Source organism: Aquarana catesbeiana, linkage group LG05 (assembly GCF_042186555.1).
Source record: "Aquarana catesbeiana isolate 2022-GZ linkage group LG05, ASM4218655v1, whole genome shotgun sequence".
Lineage (NCBI taxonomy): Eukaryota > Metazoa > Chordata > Amphibia > Anura > Ranidae > Aquarana > Aquarana catesbeiana.
In genome coordinates, this window is record NC_133328.1 from 136,502,772 (window position 1) to 136,519,863 (window position 17,092).

Consider the following 17,092-nt stretch of genomic DNA (forward strand, 5'->3'; position numbering starts at 1 on the left):
TCCCCACAATACACAGCCCCCCCAAGCTATCCCGATAAGACAGGACCGCCTCGTCCACGCGCGCAAAGGTCAGCTGGAAAAGGCTGCTGCAGGACACAGGGGGCGTGGCTTAGGCACGGCCAGCGTGCACGTGGGGAGCGAGCGTGCGCGGCGCAAGTGCAGGCCATGAAGTTTGTGACTCTGTGATGAGTCTGGTGGCTGACGGAGGGACACAGAGTATACTGGGGCATGTAAGCGCTGTATAGGTGTAGATATGGGCCATTAGGCTGAGCAGTGATGGCGGCATTTTTTTGCTGGACTACAGCTTAGCAGTGGATGCATATTGTGAGTACTTCTGCATTTTGTGCTTAGGACTATGTCTTCCCGAAAGAAAGGTGGGTGGAATACAGCAGGGAGGAGCGCAAGAGCGCTGCTGTCAGGGTCTAAGGATCCTAGTCATGCTTCCACAGTACTATCCTCCCCTGAAAAGCCAGGTGCAACTTGCCAGTCTGAGCCATTGAGGCTATCGGGCATAGTGGCTGCATCCAACATTTCAGCCTCTGCATACGTCACCATGGACGATTTGGCTTCAGCATTAGCTGGGTTGGAGGGAAAAATAGCCAACATGATCTGTCTCCCAGTCCAGAAAAAAAGATAAAAGGTCTCCTCTTCCTCCTCCTCTTCCTCCTCCTCCTCCTCCTCCTCTTCCTCCTCTTCCTCTTCCTCTTCCTCTTCCTCCTCTTCCTCTTCCTCCTCCTCCTCTTCCTCTTCCTCCTCCTCCTCTTCCTCTTCCTCCTCCTCCTCTTCCTCCTCCTCTTCCTCCTCTTCCTCCTTCTCTTCCTCCTTCTCTTCCTCCTCTTCCTCCTTCTCTTCCTCCTCTTCCTCCTTCTCTTCCTCCTCTTCCTCCTTCTCTTCCTCCTTCTCTTCCTCCTTCTATTCCTCCTCCTCCTCCTGACCTTCCAGTTTTGGAACAAGAGTGGGCAGATGACATTGAGGTGCCATTGGGTGACAGGGAAGAGGGGCAGGCAGATGACTCCTCTTCTGAGGGCTCAATCTCAGAGGAGCCCTTCTCAGCCTCGCAATCCCAAAAACTGCTGGTGCAATCCCTTACATGAGGCCCCCTTTTCTTCTTTGGGTTCGTTAAGGCCTTCACAGGGCCCACATGCTTTCCCTTTACACCCACTACTGGAGCAACTAGTATATGCAGACTGGGATCACCCAGATAGGCATTTTCTCCCTCCTGGGAGATTTTCTCTTCTTTATCCAATGGAGGAAAAATTCATGGAAAAGTGGAGTTTGCCAGCAGTGGATGCTGCTATTTCCTCTGTAAATAGGAGTCTAACTTGTCCAGTAGACAATGTCCAGGTTTTCAAAGATCCAACCAACAAGAAGCTGGAATCTTTATTTAAAGCCTCTTTTTCTATAGCTGGGTCAGCGGTACAGCCTGCAGTAGCAGCGATAGGGGTTTGTCAATCCTTAAAAGACAAGCTCAAACAAGTCATTAAAAGTGTCCCTACTCAAGGGGAAGCAGCCCGCGAGTTAGCGGAGCTGCCAAGGGCCTTATGTTTTGCGGTGGATGCCCTTAAAGATGCTATTCAACAGGTGTATGCGCAGAATTCTCTGGTTGAAGTATTGGTCAGCTGAGTTGCTGTGCAAAAAGCTATTGGTGAGTTTACCTTTTCATGGGGAATGGTTGTTTGGAGATGACTTGGATAAGTATATCCAAAAAATTTCAGGTGGTAAGAGTGCCCTTTTACCAGTAAAAGGACTAGTAAGATTCCTTCTTTTAAACCTTCTTCCCCAGTACCAGGTGCTGCAGCCTCCAGGCAGTTTTGACGGCCTCCGCTGTCAGGTTCAAGAGGTAAGCCTCAAGGTCGAGCACAAGGCCAGCAGAAGCATACAAAGCAGAGTCCTAAGGCCTCCTTATGAAGGGGTGCCCCCACTCACTTGAGTGGGGGGAAGGCTTCTGTAGTTTTCAGGAGCTTGGCGGGAAGAGATCCAGGACAGATGGGTCATCTCCACAGTATCTCTAGGCTACAAGCTAGAGTTTCGGGAGTTTCCACCATTTCGGTTTCTAAGATCGAATGATCCCAGAGACCCGTTAAAAAGAAGGTCTTTGTTCCAGACACTGGACCGGTTGACATCACAAGGGGTGATTACAGAAATTCCAACAGAGCAGCAGGGTATGGGGTTTTATTCAAATCTCTTCACAGTGCCAAAACCAAATGGAGATGTCAGACCCATTCTAGATCTCACAGATCTAAATCAATTCCTAACCATCCGCTCTTTTCGCATGGCGTCAATCAGGTCAGTCATCGTCCCCTCTGAGAAGAGGAGAATTTGTAGCATCAATAGAAATCAAAGATGCATATCTGCATGTGCCAATCTACCCCGCTCACCAGAAATTTCTGCGGTTCGAGGTGGAACAGCGTAATTTTCAGTTTTGTGGCCTTGCCCTCGGGTGTTCACAAAGATTTTGGCCCCGGTATTAGCAAGATTAATGCCCTGTACACACGGTCGGATTTTCCAACTGAAAATGTGTGATAGGACCTTGTTGTCGAAATTCCGACTGTGTGTGGGCTCCATCACACATTTTCCATCGGAATTTCCGACACACAAAGTTTGAGAGCTTGCTATAAAATTTTACGACAACAAAATCCGTTGTCGGAAATTCTGATTGTGTGTACACAAATCCGACGCACAAAGTGCCATGCATGCTCAGAATAACTTAAGAGACAAAAGGTATTGGCTGCTGCCCCGTTTATAGTCCCGACGTACGTGTTTTACGTCACCGCGTTTAGAACGATCGGATTTTCCGACAACTTTGTGTGACCGTGTGTACGCAAGACAAGTTTGAGCCAACATCCGTCGGAAAAAATCCATGGATTTTGTTGTCGGAATGTCCGATCAATGTCCGATCGTGAGTACAGGGCATAAGGCTCCAGGGTATATCCGTAATGGCATACCTAGACGACCTGCTGCTTATAGATCAGTCGGTTACGTGACTAAACTGCAGTGTGTCCAGCACCGTCAGGTATTTGGTGCACCTGTGTTGGATTCTCAACCTAGAGAAGTCAGCCTTATGGCCAGTAAGGAGGCTAGATTACTTGGGTCTGGTCATAGGCACAATCCAAGAAAACGTTTTTGTGCCTCAGATGAACGTCAGGGCTATAAGAGATCTGGTCCGTGTGGTCAAGGGAAAGAAGGATCCCTCCATTCGCCTTTGCATGAGGTTGCTGGTGATAATGGTGGCTTCGTTCAAAGCTATTCCCTATGCCAAATTTAATTTGAGACTGTTGCAAAGCAGTATTCTGTCTGCTTGAAACAAAAGGGTTCAAGCTTTGGACTACCCAAAATATCTGTCCCCAAAAGTATGCCAGAGTCTCAATTGGTGGTTGATGACCAGAAATTTGCAGAAGGGGAAATCCTTCATGCCAGTAGCCTGGAAGGTAGTAACAACGGATGCCAGCCCCTTGGGCTGGGGAGCGGTTCTGGTGGGGGCCACTGTCCAGGGGAGGTGGTCAGAGACCGAAAAAGCCTTGCCCATCAACATTCTAGAGATTCGGGCAGCACGTCTGGCTCAAATATCATGGACTTTCAGGTTGCAGGGTTGTCCTGTCAGGATACAATGCCACAGCTGAGGTTTACATCAACCACCAATGGGGTACCAGGAGGGAGGTGGACCATATTCTGTCATGGGCAGAGAAGAATGTGCCTTTTCTGTCAGTAGTCTTCATTCCGGGGGTGGAGAATTGGCAGGTGGACTTTTTGAGCCGCTAACAGTTGTCCTCGGGGGAATGGTCCCTGCATCACGATGTTTTTTCAGCCATATGCCGAAGGTGGGGTACTCCGGACATAGATCTATTAGTGTCCAGGTTCAACAAGAAATTGGACGGCTTTGTGTCAAAGACAAGGGATCTGCTCACTTTTGGGATAGATGCTCTAGTGACCCCTTGGGATCAGTTTTTACTGATTTATGTGCCCCCCCCCCCCCCCCCCCCCCTCTGTTCAGCTCCTACCACAGCTTTTACACAGGATCAAGGAGGAAGGGAAGCCGGTGATACTGGTAGCCCTGGCGTGGCCCAGAAGAGCCTTGTATGCAGAGATCATAAGGTTAGCAGTAGGGAAAACATGGACTCTTCCATTCCGTCCAGACTTGCTTTCCCAAGGACCGGTGATCCATCATTCCTTACAATCGCTAAATGTAACGGTTTGGCTATTGAAGCCCAAATTTTAAAGGATCGGGGGCTCTCGGGCTCAGTGTTAACTACCCTGATTAATGCAAGGACACCGGCTTTTAGGGCCATTTATTATAGGATCTGGAGGTCCTATGTTTCCTGGTGTGAAGCCAAAAGATGGCATCCTCGAAAATTATGTTATAGGGAGAATTCTTGCCATCCTACAATTGGGAGTACAAATGAAGGCTAGCCTTGAGTACCATCAAGGGTCGGATCTCGGCCTTGGCAGTATAAGACCGCTTGTTTCACATTCTTTGATTCGGGCCTTTATACAAGGGGTAACTCGTATAATGCTGCCAATTAGGTGGCCATTGTGCCCATGGGATTTGAATCTAGTTTTATCGGTCTTGTAAAGACAACCCTTTGAGCCTTTGCGCCATATTCCCTTGATCCTTTTGACAAGGAATTTGATTTTCTTCGTTGCAGTAACTTCAGCAAGGAAATTGTCAGAATTGGCAGCTTTTTCCTTTAAAGAGCCATACTTATGAATAAGGACAAGGTGGTGTTGCGTCCTCACCCAACCTTTTTGCCCAAGGTAGTGTCCAGTTTTCACTTGAAGCAAGATGTCTCCCTGCCTTCGTTTTTCCCAGAACCTCGCTCTGCAGAAGAAAAATTGTTGCATTCTCTCGATGTGGTGAGAGCTGTCGGGATCTATCTAAGGGTGACAGCTCAGATAATGAAGACTAATGCCTTGTTTGTGCTGCCAGATGGGCCCAGAAAAGGCAGCGTCAAAATCGACTATTTCCCAGTGGATTTTTGGGGTTATAATTCAGGCTTATGGACTGAAAAGAAGGGTTCCACCTTTTCAAATTAGAGCGCACTGTACCAGGGGAGTAAGTGCTTACTGGGCAGTGCGTCACCAGGCCTCTATAGCTCAGGTTTGCAAGGCCACGACTTGTCAGTACATACATTTTACAAAATTTTACCAGATGGATGTATGGCGGCAGGAGGATGCCGCTTTTGGGCACAGTGTACTGCAGGCAGCAGTATAGGTACTCACGTCTGATGGCGGCCTACTTTGATATGTGACATCCCACATAGTAATTACTATGGCTGCTCTGTGTCCCCTGATGTACGATAAAGCAAATAGGATTTTTTAATACAGCTTACCTGCAAAATCCTTTTCTTGGAGTACATCGCAGGACACAGAGGTCCCTCCCCTCTTGTTGGGATATGCATTGCATTGCTACAAAACTGAGGTACTTCCTGTATGGGAGGAGTTATATAGAGGGGGACTTTCTGTCTTTGGGTGTGCCAGTGTCTAGTCACTTATAGGTGACGTATAACCCACATAGTAATTACGGCTGCTCTGTGTCCCGTGATGCACTTTCTCTGTATAAACAAGGGCTTAATGTACTGATGTACATTAAGCCCTTGTTTATACAGGTGTGATTTGTCATGCGACTTGACAGTTCCAAATCGCATGGCAAATTGCACCCCATTGTCAGCAATGGAACCGTTCAAATTGCTGCGACTCAGGAAAAGGTTCCTGCACTGCTTTTTGCCAATTTTTCATTGCAACTTGCATAGGCTTCTGTTAAACGCAAGTTACAATGAAATCGGAGGTGCAAATCGCACTGATCTGTGGCTTAAAAATTTCAAAGCCGCACCAGTGTCAACCAGGGCTAAAGGTTGTAGTTCTTGCACACACTGGGCAAAACAATAGTAAGGAGACAAAAATTACTAAATTGTTAGATGGGTGTTTTTTTTTTTTTTTTTTTCTTCCCATGTACCATAATTTTGCCCAGACATGAATATTTTTGGAAGAGAATAGAAGACAAACACCCAAACATCGCTGGCTGTGGCCTTCTCTCATGGGAATAAGAATTTGGCTGAAAAAAACAATTTTATCCATCCATTTTCATGAGTATGATGACGGGCAATGTTTTATGGGAGGTAATCTTTTATAAGGTGAATTTGGGCTTCTCTAGATTATAATGGCCTTTACACAATTGTGTTACTAAAACTGGAGAGTGCAAGGTGGTGCAGCTCTGCATAGAAACCAATCAGCTTCCAGGTTTTTTGTCGAAGTTTAATTGAACAGGCTTAAATTAGAAGCTGATTGGCTACCATGCACAACTGCACCAGATTTTGAACCAGTTTTAGTAAATAAACCCCAATGTGATCTTTTTTTTTTTTTTAAGTATTAAATTTTTATTAAATTTGACATGTCCATTAAAACAACTTTCATAAACATATTTATATTTATCACAAACACATCTTTATCTACTTCCCAATCCCCCCCCCCCCCCCCAACAAAAAAAATGAAACTTCCCCCCCTCCCTTTATCCCTACTCCACCCATCCCTCCTCCCTCCTCCAAATATCTTATATTAAATGTATTCCCAATTCACCCAAGCCAAGGAAAAAAAAAAAAATAAGAGGCTTCTATGAGCCATGACCATATCACTCTTAACACCCAAAAACAAGGGGAAAAAAAAAAAGACAAGGCTTCTATAAGCCATAATCCACCCCTTACCTATCTATAGTTAATATACACCTCATCTTCCTTTAACCATATCTTCTCCTTCTACCCCCCATCCTGTGTATCCATCTTCCTTTACCCTTCCCCCTATGTGCTCTGTCCCCTCTTCCCATTATTAAATCCCACCTTCCTCAACATCAAGTGCATCACTCCTTCCCCCTACCTATATCCCCTAGAGAAATGGAAGAAAGAGGGGGGAAAGGGAGGTGAAAGGGGGGCGGGGAAAAAGCCCTCTCCTCCCCCGCCCCAGGGACAACCACATCTGAGCCCAGATACCACGCGGCTTTATATATTATTACTCTACACAATCTCCATAGAGCATTGTTCCCAGCTTGCCCATATTGCACTGAATTTTTACTTTCTATCTTTAATCGCATGTACCCATCTTTCAGCCTCCATTATTGAATTGACCTCTCTCTTCCAGTCCAACAGAGTTGGACTTCTAGTCTGTTTTCATAGCCTGGGTATTAACAATTTGGCTGCATTTAATAGATGTGGAGTAATACTTTTCTTATATGATCTAATAGACATTGGTGTCCAATGAAATAGAAAATTTAAGGGCGTTAATTCCATGGGTCGAGAGGACAGCCTCTCGACCCATGGAGCGATCTCTTACCAAAATAACTTAATCCTGGGGCAGGACCACCATAGATGGAGATAAGTACCCTTTTGCCCACACCCCCTCCAGCACCTAGCATCTGCAGTCGGGTACATCTGTGCCAGCTTTACTGGAGTCCGATACCACCTGGCTAGAAATTTATATGACATCTCCTGAATCCGTGAACTTATAGATGTAGAGTGTGTTAGGTCAATCTTTTTAATTTGTGCCCTAGAGAGCTCCTGCTTTAACTCCCCTTCCCATTCTCTAATGAAAAAGGGAACTGTTTTATTTTGTGTCCCAAGGACTAGTCTATACATTTGCGACAGCAAATGTCTAGCACTTGATATATGTACACACATAGGTTAAAATACAGTAAGGGAGTTTGATGGCCTCATTAATGGTTTCAGCTTATTGAAAAAACACACCAATTGATGGTATCTCCTCTCCAGCATAGGCACCTTTCCCAACCCTAATGCCAAATCTGGGAGGGGGGCTAGTATTCCATGTGGGGCAAATTTGCCACGTCATGTCTCCATCCCTCCCCCATGCTCCCAATGATCCCACCTCTTCTCCCGGAGGGAACCATGGGTACCCCTCCAATGGGGTCAGGGGTGATATCTGGGGGTCATAATCTCCCAGTTGATTTAATTTATCCCAGGTCGCCAAGGTACTTTGAGTTAAAGGTGATGTCCATTTTGAAAGACCTCTATCTACACTCGGGATCCAAAGAATTTCCGCCAACTTCCTACCTGCCATTATCTGTTCTAAAGAGACCCATTTTTTTTTTTTTTTTGAGGAGTCATGGCATCAGTTCAAAATCCTCACCAATGACATTGCCCTATAATATAAGGCTACGTCTGTGAGTCCTATTCCTCCTTCAGATTTACCTCTGCATAGAATGTCATGGGCCAATCTGGGCCGTTTCTCACTCCATATAAATGATATAAAAGCCTTCCGTATAGTTTTGAAAAAGCTCTGTGGGAGTATAATTGGCACTGTGTGTAGAGTGTAAATTATTTTAGGCAGTATACTCATCTTTATAGCACTCACCCTTCCAAACCATGTTAAAAACTGGTGTTTCCATTTCTGCAAGTCTCCTATTATACCTGTCACTAAAGAGCCATAGTTTAATTCATACAAAAGTTTGGGATCTGATGTAATATGTATTCCCAAGTATATCAATGAATTTTTATTCCAGATGAACGTATGGGAGCCCTGCAAAATGGCCGCCATTGCTGGAGGTACATGGCTGGGTAGAAGTATCAACTTCTCAAAATTAGATTTTGAAATTCCAAATTTATATACCTCTGTCATCAAGGCCGGTAATGATGTCTGAGGGGAAGAGAGGTAAAATAATAAGTCTTCAGCATACGCCGAAACTCTGTTCATCAGGTCCAACACGTATCCCCAAGATTTCAGTATTTTTCCTCACTCTACAAAGAAAGGGCTCCAGTGTTATAGCAAACAGCAACGGAGACAATGGACACCCTTGTCTCATACCGTTACATATTTGAAAATAGTCCGATAATGTGCCATTCACCTTCACCCTCGCTCTCTGTGTCACATATAATGCTGATATCCAACCCATTATGCGATCACCCAGACCCATCCCCCTCAACATTTCAATCATAAATGCCCAGTTCACCCTGTCAAAAGCCTTTTCGGCATCCATTGACAATGTCACACTCGGGGCTTTATCAGGGCCGTGTTGCATCCAATGAAGGATGTGTTAGGCCCGGATGGTGTTATCCCTAGCCTCACGGCCCTGCATAAAGCCCGTTTGATCAGGGTGAACAAGCTTCACTATATGGTCCTATAATCTAAGAGCCAAAATTTTGGCTACCAACTTAGTGTTGGAATTTAACAGGGAGATGGGTCTGTGTGGCGCAGTGTTGGGGGTCTTTCCCTGGTTTATGGAGTATCGTGGTATATGCCAATAGAGCTTCTTGGGGTAATGGATTTGAAGCATTGTTCGAATTGAAATAACTACATATTGGGACCCCTAATCTAGAAATAAATTTCTTATAATATAAGTTCGTAAACCCATCAGGCCCTGGCCTTTTACCTATTGACAGGTTCGATATTGCCTCGTTTATTTCATTAATGGAAATTGGTCTATCTATTTCCTCAATTACCATGGATGGCAGCGAGGGCAGCACTGAATCTTCTATGTATTCTCTAATCTCCAATTTCCGCTGTTCCTCTGTGCCATTCAAGGAACCAGCCTGAATGTTGTATAGAGCCCCTTAGAATTTATGGAAGCTCTGCCACTATTGCCTGAGTTTCCATTATCTTTTTATTATGAACATGTCTGGAGTCTTGTTGTTTTTTTCAGCTGTCTGGCTAATAACCGACCACTTTTATTCCCTTAGTTTTCTGATCCATATACTGCGCCAACTTGCACCGCAGGATCTCCAGTTGCTGAACATCTGCTGGACCTAAGTGTCTTTTATGTTTAATCGCCAACTCATTAATCTCTTCCATCAGATCTACTATCTTTTTGTTTTTCTTTTTTGATCCGCGACCCATGCGCTATCAGTTCGCCCCTAATCACTGATTTATGGGCTTCCCATATAGCCTGCTCAGATACTTCTCCCTGCACATTCATTTCAAAATATGTTTTAATCTTATGAGACAATGCCTCCACCACTCTGTTATCATCCAGTAATGATTCATTTAGCCGCCAAGTCCTTTCTAGGTAGCCTGCAGAAACTGGTGAAAAGGTCACAGTTATAAGGCCATGGTCTGAAATTGTTATTGATTCTATAGTGAATGAGCGAATCCTTTCCAGGTAAAACTGGTTCACTAGGAAAAGGTCTTGACGAGAATAGATGCCATGTACTTTAGAATAATAGCGATAGTCCTTATTCCCATTATGTGTCGCACGCCATCAATCCACCAGATGCAAGAAGCGCAAAATTTGTTTTAGATGTTTTAACGCTTTAAAAGATATAGGGGCTTTACCCGTTGACGTGTCTTTACTTGGGTCTAAGGTAAGATTAAAATCCCCTCCCAGAATCAAAAATCCCTCTCTGAACTTCTCCAAAAGCTTCATAGTTCTTACAAGCAAATTGACCGTTCCTGTATTTGGCGCGTAGATTGAGGCAAATGTATAACAATAACCATGCAACCTTCCCTTTATAAAAAGAAAACGGCCCTCTGGGTCCGTTTGTAAGGCTATTAAAACCATCGGGCATGTCCTTCTAAAGGTTATTGTCACCCCCCTTGCCCTTGCAATGGGGGGTGGTGCACGGTACCACTGATTAACCACTTGACAACTGGGCACTTAAACCCCCTTCCTAACCAGACCAATTTTCAGCTTTCGGTGCTCTCACATTTTGAATGACAATTACTCAGTCATACAATACTGTACCCATATGAAATTTTTGTCCTTTTTTTCACACAAATAGAGCTTTCTTTTGGTGGTATTTAATCACCGATGGGTTTTTTATTTTTTGCGCTATAAAAGAAAAATGACTGAAAATTCGGTAAAAAATGAATTTTTCTTTGTTTCTGTTATAAAATTTAGCAAGTTTGTAGTTTTTCTTCTTAAATTTTGGCCAAAATTTATACTGCTACATACCTTTGGTAAAAATAAGTACAAATTGATGTATATTATTTGGTCTTTGTGAAAGTTAGGCCCCTTTCAAACGAGGCGGACTCCGTTTCTACGGAGCCCGCCTCAGTCCGCCGGCTCAGCGGGAGATCAGTCCATTGATCTCCACTGAGCCGGCAGATGACAGGTCCCTCTCTGCTCATTGAGCGGGGAGGGGCTTGTCAGGCGCCGCTGCCGCCTATGGAGGGATCGGACAAAAACGGACAGCATGTCCGTTTTCGGCAGATCTCATCCGATCCGCCAGCGACGGACCTGGACGTAGAGCCATCCGTCTGCTTTTAGCGGGTCGAACGGGGTCGGATGTCAGCGGACATGTCTCCGCTGACATCCGACGCTCCATAGACTAACATGGAGCGCCCGTTCAGGTCCACCGTCAAAACTGACAGGCGGACCTGAACGGTTCGACCGTGTGAAAGGGGGCTTAGAGTCCAAAAGCTGTGGTGCCAATCATTGAAAATTGATCACACCTGAAGTACTGACGGGCTATCTAATTTCTTGAGACCCTAACATGCCAGAAAAGTACAAATACCCCCCAAATGACCCCTTTTTGGAAAGAAAACATTCCAAGGTATTTAGAAAGATGCATGGTGAGTTTTTTGAGGTTGTCATTTTTTCCCACAATTCTTTGCAAAATCAAGATTTTTTTTTTTTTCTTTTTCACAAAATTGTCATATTAGCAGGTTATTTCTCACACACAGCATATGCACACCACAAATTACACCCCAAAACACATTCTGCTATTACTCCCGAGTATGGTGATACCACATGTGTGAGACTTTTACACAGCGTTGCCACATAGAGAGGTCCAACATGCAGGGGAGGACCTTCAGGTCAATTCTGACATTTCTTTCCTACATGTAAAAATCATCATTTATTTGCTAGAAAATTACATAGAACCCCAAAACATTATATATGCTTTTTTAGCAAAGACCCTAGAGAATACAATGGCGGTTGTTGCAACTTTTTATCTTGCACGGTATTTGCGCATCAATTTTTTGAACGCTTTTTTTTGGGAAAAAAAAACTGTTTTGTGCTTTTAAAAAAAACCAAAACCGTAAAGTTAGCCCATTGTTTTTGCATAATGTGAAAGATGAAGTTACGCCGAGTAAATAGATACCTAACATGTCACCCTTCAAAATTGCACACGCTCGTGGAATGGCGCCAAACTTCACTACTTAAAAATCCCCATAGGCGACGTTTTAACATTTTTTTTTACCGGTTACATGTTATGAGTTACAGAGGAGGTCTAGGGCCAGAATTATTGCTCTCACTCTAATGTTCGCAGCGATACCTCACATGTGTGGTTTGAACACCGTTTTCATATGTGGGCGGGACTTACCTGTGCGTTCGCTTCTGCATGCGAGCACACGGACAGGGGCGCTTTTAAATTTTTTTTTTTCTTTTTATTGTTCATTTTACTTTATTTTAGTTTGACACTTTTTTCCAAAAAAAAATTTTTTTTGATCACTTTTATTCCTATTACAAGGAATGTAAACATCCCTTGTAATAGGAATATGGCATGACAGGTCCTCTTTACAGTGAGATATGGGGTCAATAAGACCCCACATCTCACCTCTAGGCTGGGAAGCCTGAAATAAAAAAAAAAAAAAAAATAACGATCCTGGCTTCGATCGTATCGGTGAGTCGGTAGAAGCAGGGCGGCGGGAAGGGGGGGACACGTCCCCTCTTGCCTCCCGTAAGAATGATCAAGCAGCGAAACAGCTGCTATGATCATTCTTATGGTGTAGCTGCAGGCATCATTCAGATATCCCCGCACAAAGTCAAGGACGTCATATGACGGCCGGCGGGCGGGAAGTGGTTAAAACACTTTTTTTTTAACACAAAGTTGTCCATTTATACAATATTTCTAACACATAGCATGTACATACCAAAAATGACACCTCAAAATAGATTCTCCTACTCCTCCTGAGTACGGCGATACCACATGTGTGAGACTTCCACAGCCTGGCTACATACAGAGGCCAAGTACAGCTGAGTATGGCTGGGTATTGCAGGTTATGGCAGGGTGGTGCAGGGCATTAGAGTATGGAGGGATGGATGGCTGGATGTGACTGTATTTGTCACAGAACAGCGCTGTGGGCACTACAGATCCAGCCCACAGTGCTGCTGCCATCCGCTCTCTCCCCCTCTCCTCTCACTCTGTACCAATCGGTACACAGAGGGGAGAGAGGAACCGGCATCATGACATGATGCCGGTTTGTTTACATGTGATCGCTCTGTCATTTGACGGAGCGATCACATGGTAAACGGCCGCGATTAGCGTCCATTTACCGTGATGCGGATGTTTACAGGTGCTCGCCCCAGGGGGTGCGCGAGAGCGGGATTCTGGGAGGACGTCCATGGACACCTTCCCAGAATAAGACGACCGCGCTGTAGCCGTCTTTCGGCTATGGCCCGGTCGGCAAGTGGTTAAACAAATGTAATGGCATGTTTGCAACTGACCCCTTTACAAAATGCATCTCTTGCAAGAAAGCCATGTCCACCCTATGATGGCGCAGCTCCTGCTAGAGAAGACCCCTTTTCTGGGGTGAACATAAACCTCTTATATTATACGATATCACTTTTATTTGGCCTGCCATTACTTGTAGACCTACTACCTACTCTATTCCTATGGTAACCGCTGTCTCTTTGCTCTCTGCAGACGCCCCTGGGAGGAAGGAGAGGGAGAGGAAGAAAAAAAAAGGGGGGAAATCATGAAACCTCCCCACCCTCACCTCAGTATTCCAACCCCACCTCAGTAATCCACCCCAAGGAATGCATACTAATCAGGAGACAACTCCAAGTGTGGGGGCACCCTCACTCATCAATCTCTCCGTCTTCCTGCTACACTGCAGGATCTCCAGTCCATTATATCGGACCTGACCTAATGGGTAACCCAAACCGTTATCCCAATACCTTAACATGCATCCCTCCATCCCTCTACCCCCAGGCAGCCTGTTACATTCCCCCCCTTATTACTATCTTATCTATAAGAATCCATATCCCACTGATACTAATTCAGAGTACCCCAATGTGATTTGATTGATTAAATATCATCCACTGTGTATTGGTAACTACATGTGCCAGCTGTTGCCTTTTCTTTAAGGCTCAGAAAAGGAAAAAATGGCGCAAGAACCAACCAAACAATATATCGATAAATAGCAGCAGTCTAGATTTGATAATAGTTGATTTGAAAAATAAAATAATAATACTAAAAAATATATAATAGTCCCAGCAATTGGTGAAGGGGGTCAGTTCTTTGCACCAGCGGCATCTCCCTTGGGAGTTGAAGCAAACTCTGGAAAATAAGTAAAGGAAGAACAAGGCGCTAAGTGCAAGTAGCAGTTGCATGTTTAGTGTGCCAAAACAACAATTTCAAAAACATGCGAGGCTCACTGCAAAATAAAGGTGCAGGAGCTACTTTGGTACATTTGTTGCATGTAGGGCAGCACAGTCAAATTAATGGACTCTACTACCACCATCACTATTTGCCTGATTCTCACTAACATTATGTAGTAGCCATTTGGCTCTTTTTACTTCTAAATAAATTGTTCACCACATGTTGCACTTAGTTTGGCGCGCCTTGTTCTTCCTTTACTTATTTTCTTTAAGGCTGCCTTCACACCTGTGCAAAAGGTTGCCGGTTTTGTGCGTTTGTCATGCAAAGGCATAGGGCATCCTATTAATTTGACTGTGCTGCCCTACATGCGACAAATGCACCAAAGTAGCTCCTGCACCTTTATTTTGCATTGAGCCTCGCATGTTTTTGAAATTGTTTAGCGATTTTGGGATGCACTTTTGGTGTGTTTTATGAGCATTCCTGGAACGCAAAGGTGTGAATGGGGCCTAATACATATTTGCTTCATTTGCCGGTCCTGTAATAAAAGTGTTTCGTAATATTTACACTTCTCATCCGTTTTGTCTCTATTATTACAGCTAAAAAGCTTCCTAAAACAGAACCACAGACAAGCGGAGGCAACACGGCTAGAGGAAGAGGAGTAGACCTTACTGAAACTGCACAGCCTAGCAAAAGTCAATGCTGTAGTAACTAAGCCTTCATGTACTTTTAAACTGTATTGATATTCTCTTGCTTCCTAATTGTTAAAATAACAATTGAGTGTTTAACCCTTTTTCAGCCTCAGTGCTGACCCTCCAGCGCAGTGGGCTGCAAGTCCCCTTGGTATTAATGACATTAACATGGCCCAGTGAGTCTTTAAACTTGGAGACTTGCAGTTTGGGCTCACGCCTAATACTGAGTTCTTTAAGTGCTGAATCTGGTTTTTAACATGCATGCATTAATTTCAAAGAGCAGTTAAACAGTTTTGTGTAGTAAATACACTCTTAATATTGAAATTGAATTTAAAGTTAAAAAATAAAATACTGTTGCCCAATGTCGGACTTTGGAAATAACTAAAATAGCTTCTATCTGTGATGAATTGCAGATCCGTCTGCTTGGAAAAATGGTAATTATTAACCCACAATGAAACCTTTTAATCATTTTGTTCTGAGTAAATGATTTTTAATAAAAGGAAAAGATATAAAATGGTTTCTTCTTCTTCACAGTATTCAATGAATTTCACTTTCTCTATAGGTAAAGTGTACATTCCGCTTCTTAATATATAACAATCAGCCACTAATTGTTCTGCTTCTTACATAGGAAAATGGTAAACATATACTGTTTGCTTCCACCATTGTTTTTCATTAGATCTTTGGGGGATAGACTTGTTTTATTTTAAAAGCAAATCCTTAAAATCATGTTTGAATCCTGTGAGCTTTATTATTCAAAGTGATTCGAGATGTAATTTTTTTTTTTCTTCATGGAACACAGAACACTCTAGTATCCATTAATTCTGCTTTTATGGGGTTTATTTTTGTCTTTGCCCAGTACAAATACAATGTTCTAACGATTATGTGTACTCCATTTAGTTCTCTTAAAATTGGATGGTAAAATTGTATTGTAAATAGGGTACTGGATCGTAGTCTTCATTTATGTTTAATATGTTCTGTTACTTGTAAGATTTGGTTAAAATTGTACAGTTACTAAAATGATGAAATAAAAAAGCTAATGTTTTTCCTCTACCTGTATCTGTTTTTCTGTGATTTAGTTTTTTTTTCTGAAGATTAATGTAACCGATTAGCTTGTACCTGTTAAAAAAAAAAAAAGTAAACAGATTAGCAGAGGTACAAAATTAAGTGGCAGTTATGCATAGCATACACAAATGGATACATTGACCTTTATACAGTGCCTTGAAAAAGTATTCATACCCCTTGAAATTTCGTCCACGTTTTGCCTTGTTACAACCAAAAACATAAATGTATTTCATTGGGATTTTATGTGATAGACCAACACAAAGTGGCACATATTTGTGAAGTGGAAGGAAAATGATAAATGTTTTTCAAAACTTTTTACAAATATCTGAAAAGTGTGGCATGCATTTGTTGCGCTAATAAAAAAAAGTGGTATAGGGCTCCCAGTGCTAGGTACCACAAATCACAGTGGTGATACTACATGATGAGTGAAAAATATTTAAAGTGCAAATTGAAGTTCTATAAATATACAAAAAACAAATGCAATCAGAAAAATGTGCAGATGTAGAGGAAGTTCAATTAAGAATGTCCATAAACTGAGTGCAGTAAAAAACAAAAAAATTACATATATAATAGATATAAAAAAAAAATGAAAAAAAGTCCATATTGCAAAAAACAAATCCCAAGGTGATGCGTAGTGACATTCCACACTGTAGTAACAAGTGCAAAGATGAAACCTCCACCACGGAAAAAACACTGCCGCTTACCGGAAAGCAATGGTCCCTTGTTACAGGGGACCACGCTAAGCAGATGGCTGTAACCCCAGCCCGGGATCTCACAGGCAGGCACTGGATGCCGCAGTGTCAGTGGGGATCGTCAGCACAAATCTCAGCGGAGCAATGTGATCACCAAAAAAAAAACACAAAGTGCTCCACATAGCGTAAATCCCGACCAATGAGCAGCACCTCCTCTTAGCCCTCAAAGGTTTGTTAGAGAACCTTCGTGAACAAACAGCATCATGAAGGCCAAGGAACTCACCAGACAGGTCAGGGGTAAAGTTGTGGAGAAGTTTAAAGCAGGGTTAGGTTATAAAATTGAAATTAAAAGAGTATGGCACAATTGCAAACCTACCAAGACATGGCCATC

The 17,092-nt window shown here is 43.4% G+C and overlaps 1 protein-coding gene across 1 annotated transcript in view; it reads left to right on the forward strand.

Annotated features, from left to right (window-relative positions):
• Positions 1-15,997, forward strand: part of RAB5A (RAB5A, member RAS oncogene family) — a 134,173-nt gene extending 118,176 nt beyond the window's left edge. The window contains exon 6 of the mRNA XM_073630218.1: positions 14,855-15,997. Within this exon, the coding sequence (XP_073486319.1) occupies positions 14,855-14,970 (116 nt within the window). The 3' untranslated portion in view covers positions 14,971-15,997. The remainder of the gene's footprint in view (positions 1-14,854) is intronic.
• Positions 15,998-17,092: the final 1,095 nt, after the last annotated feature.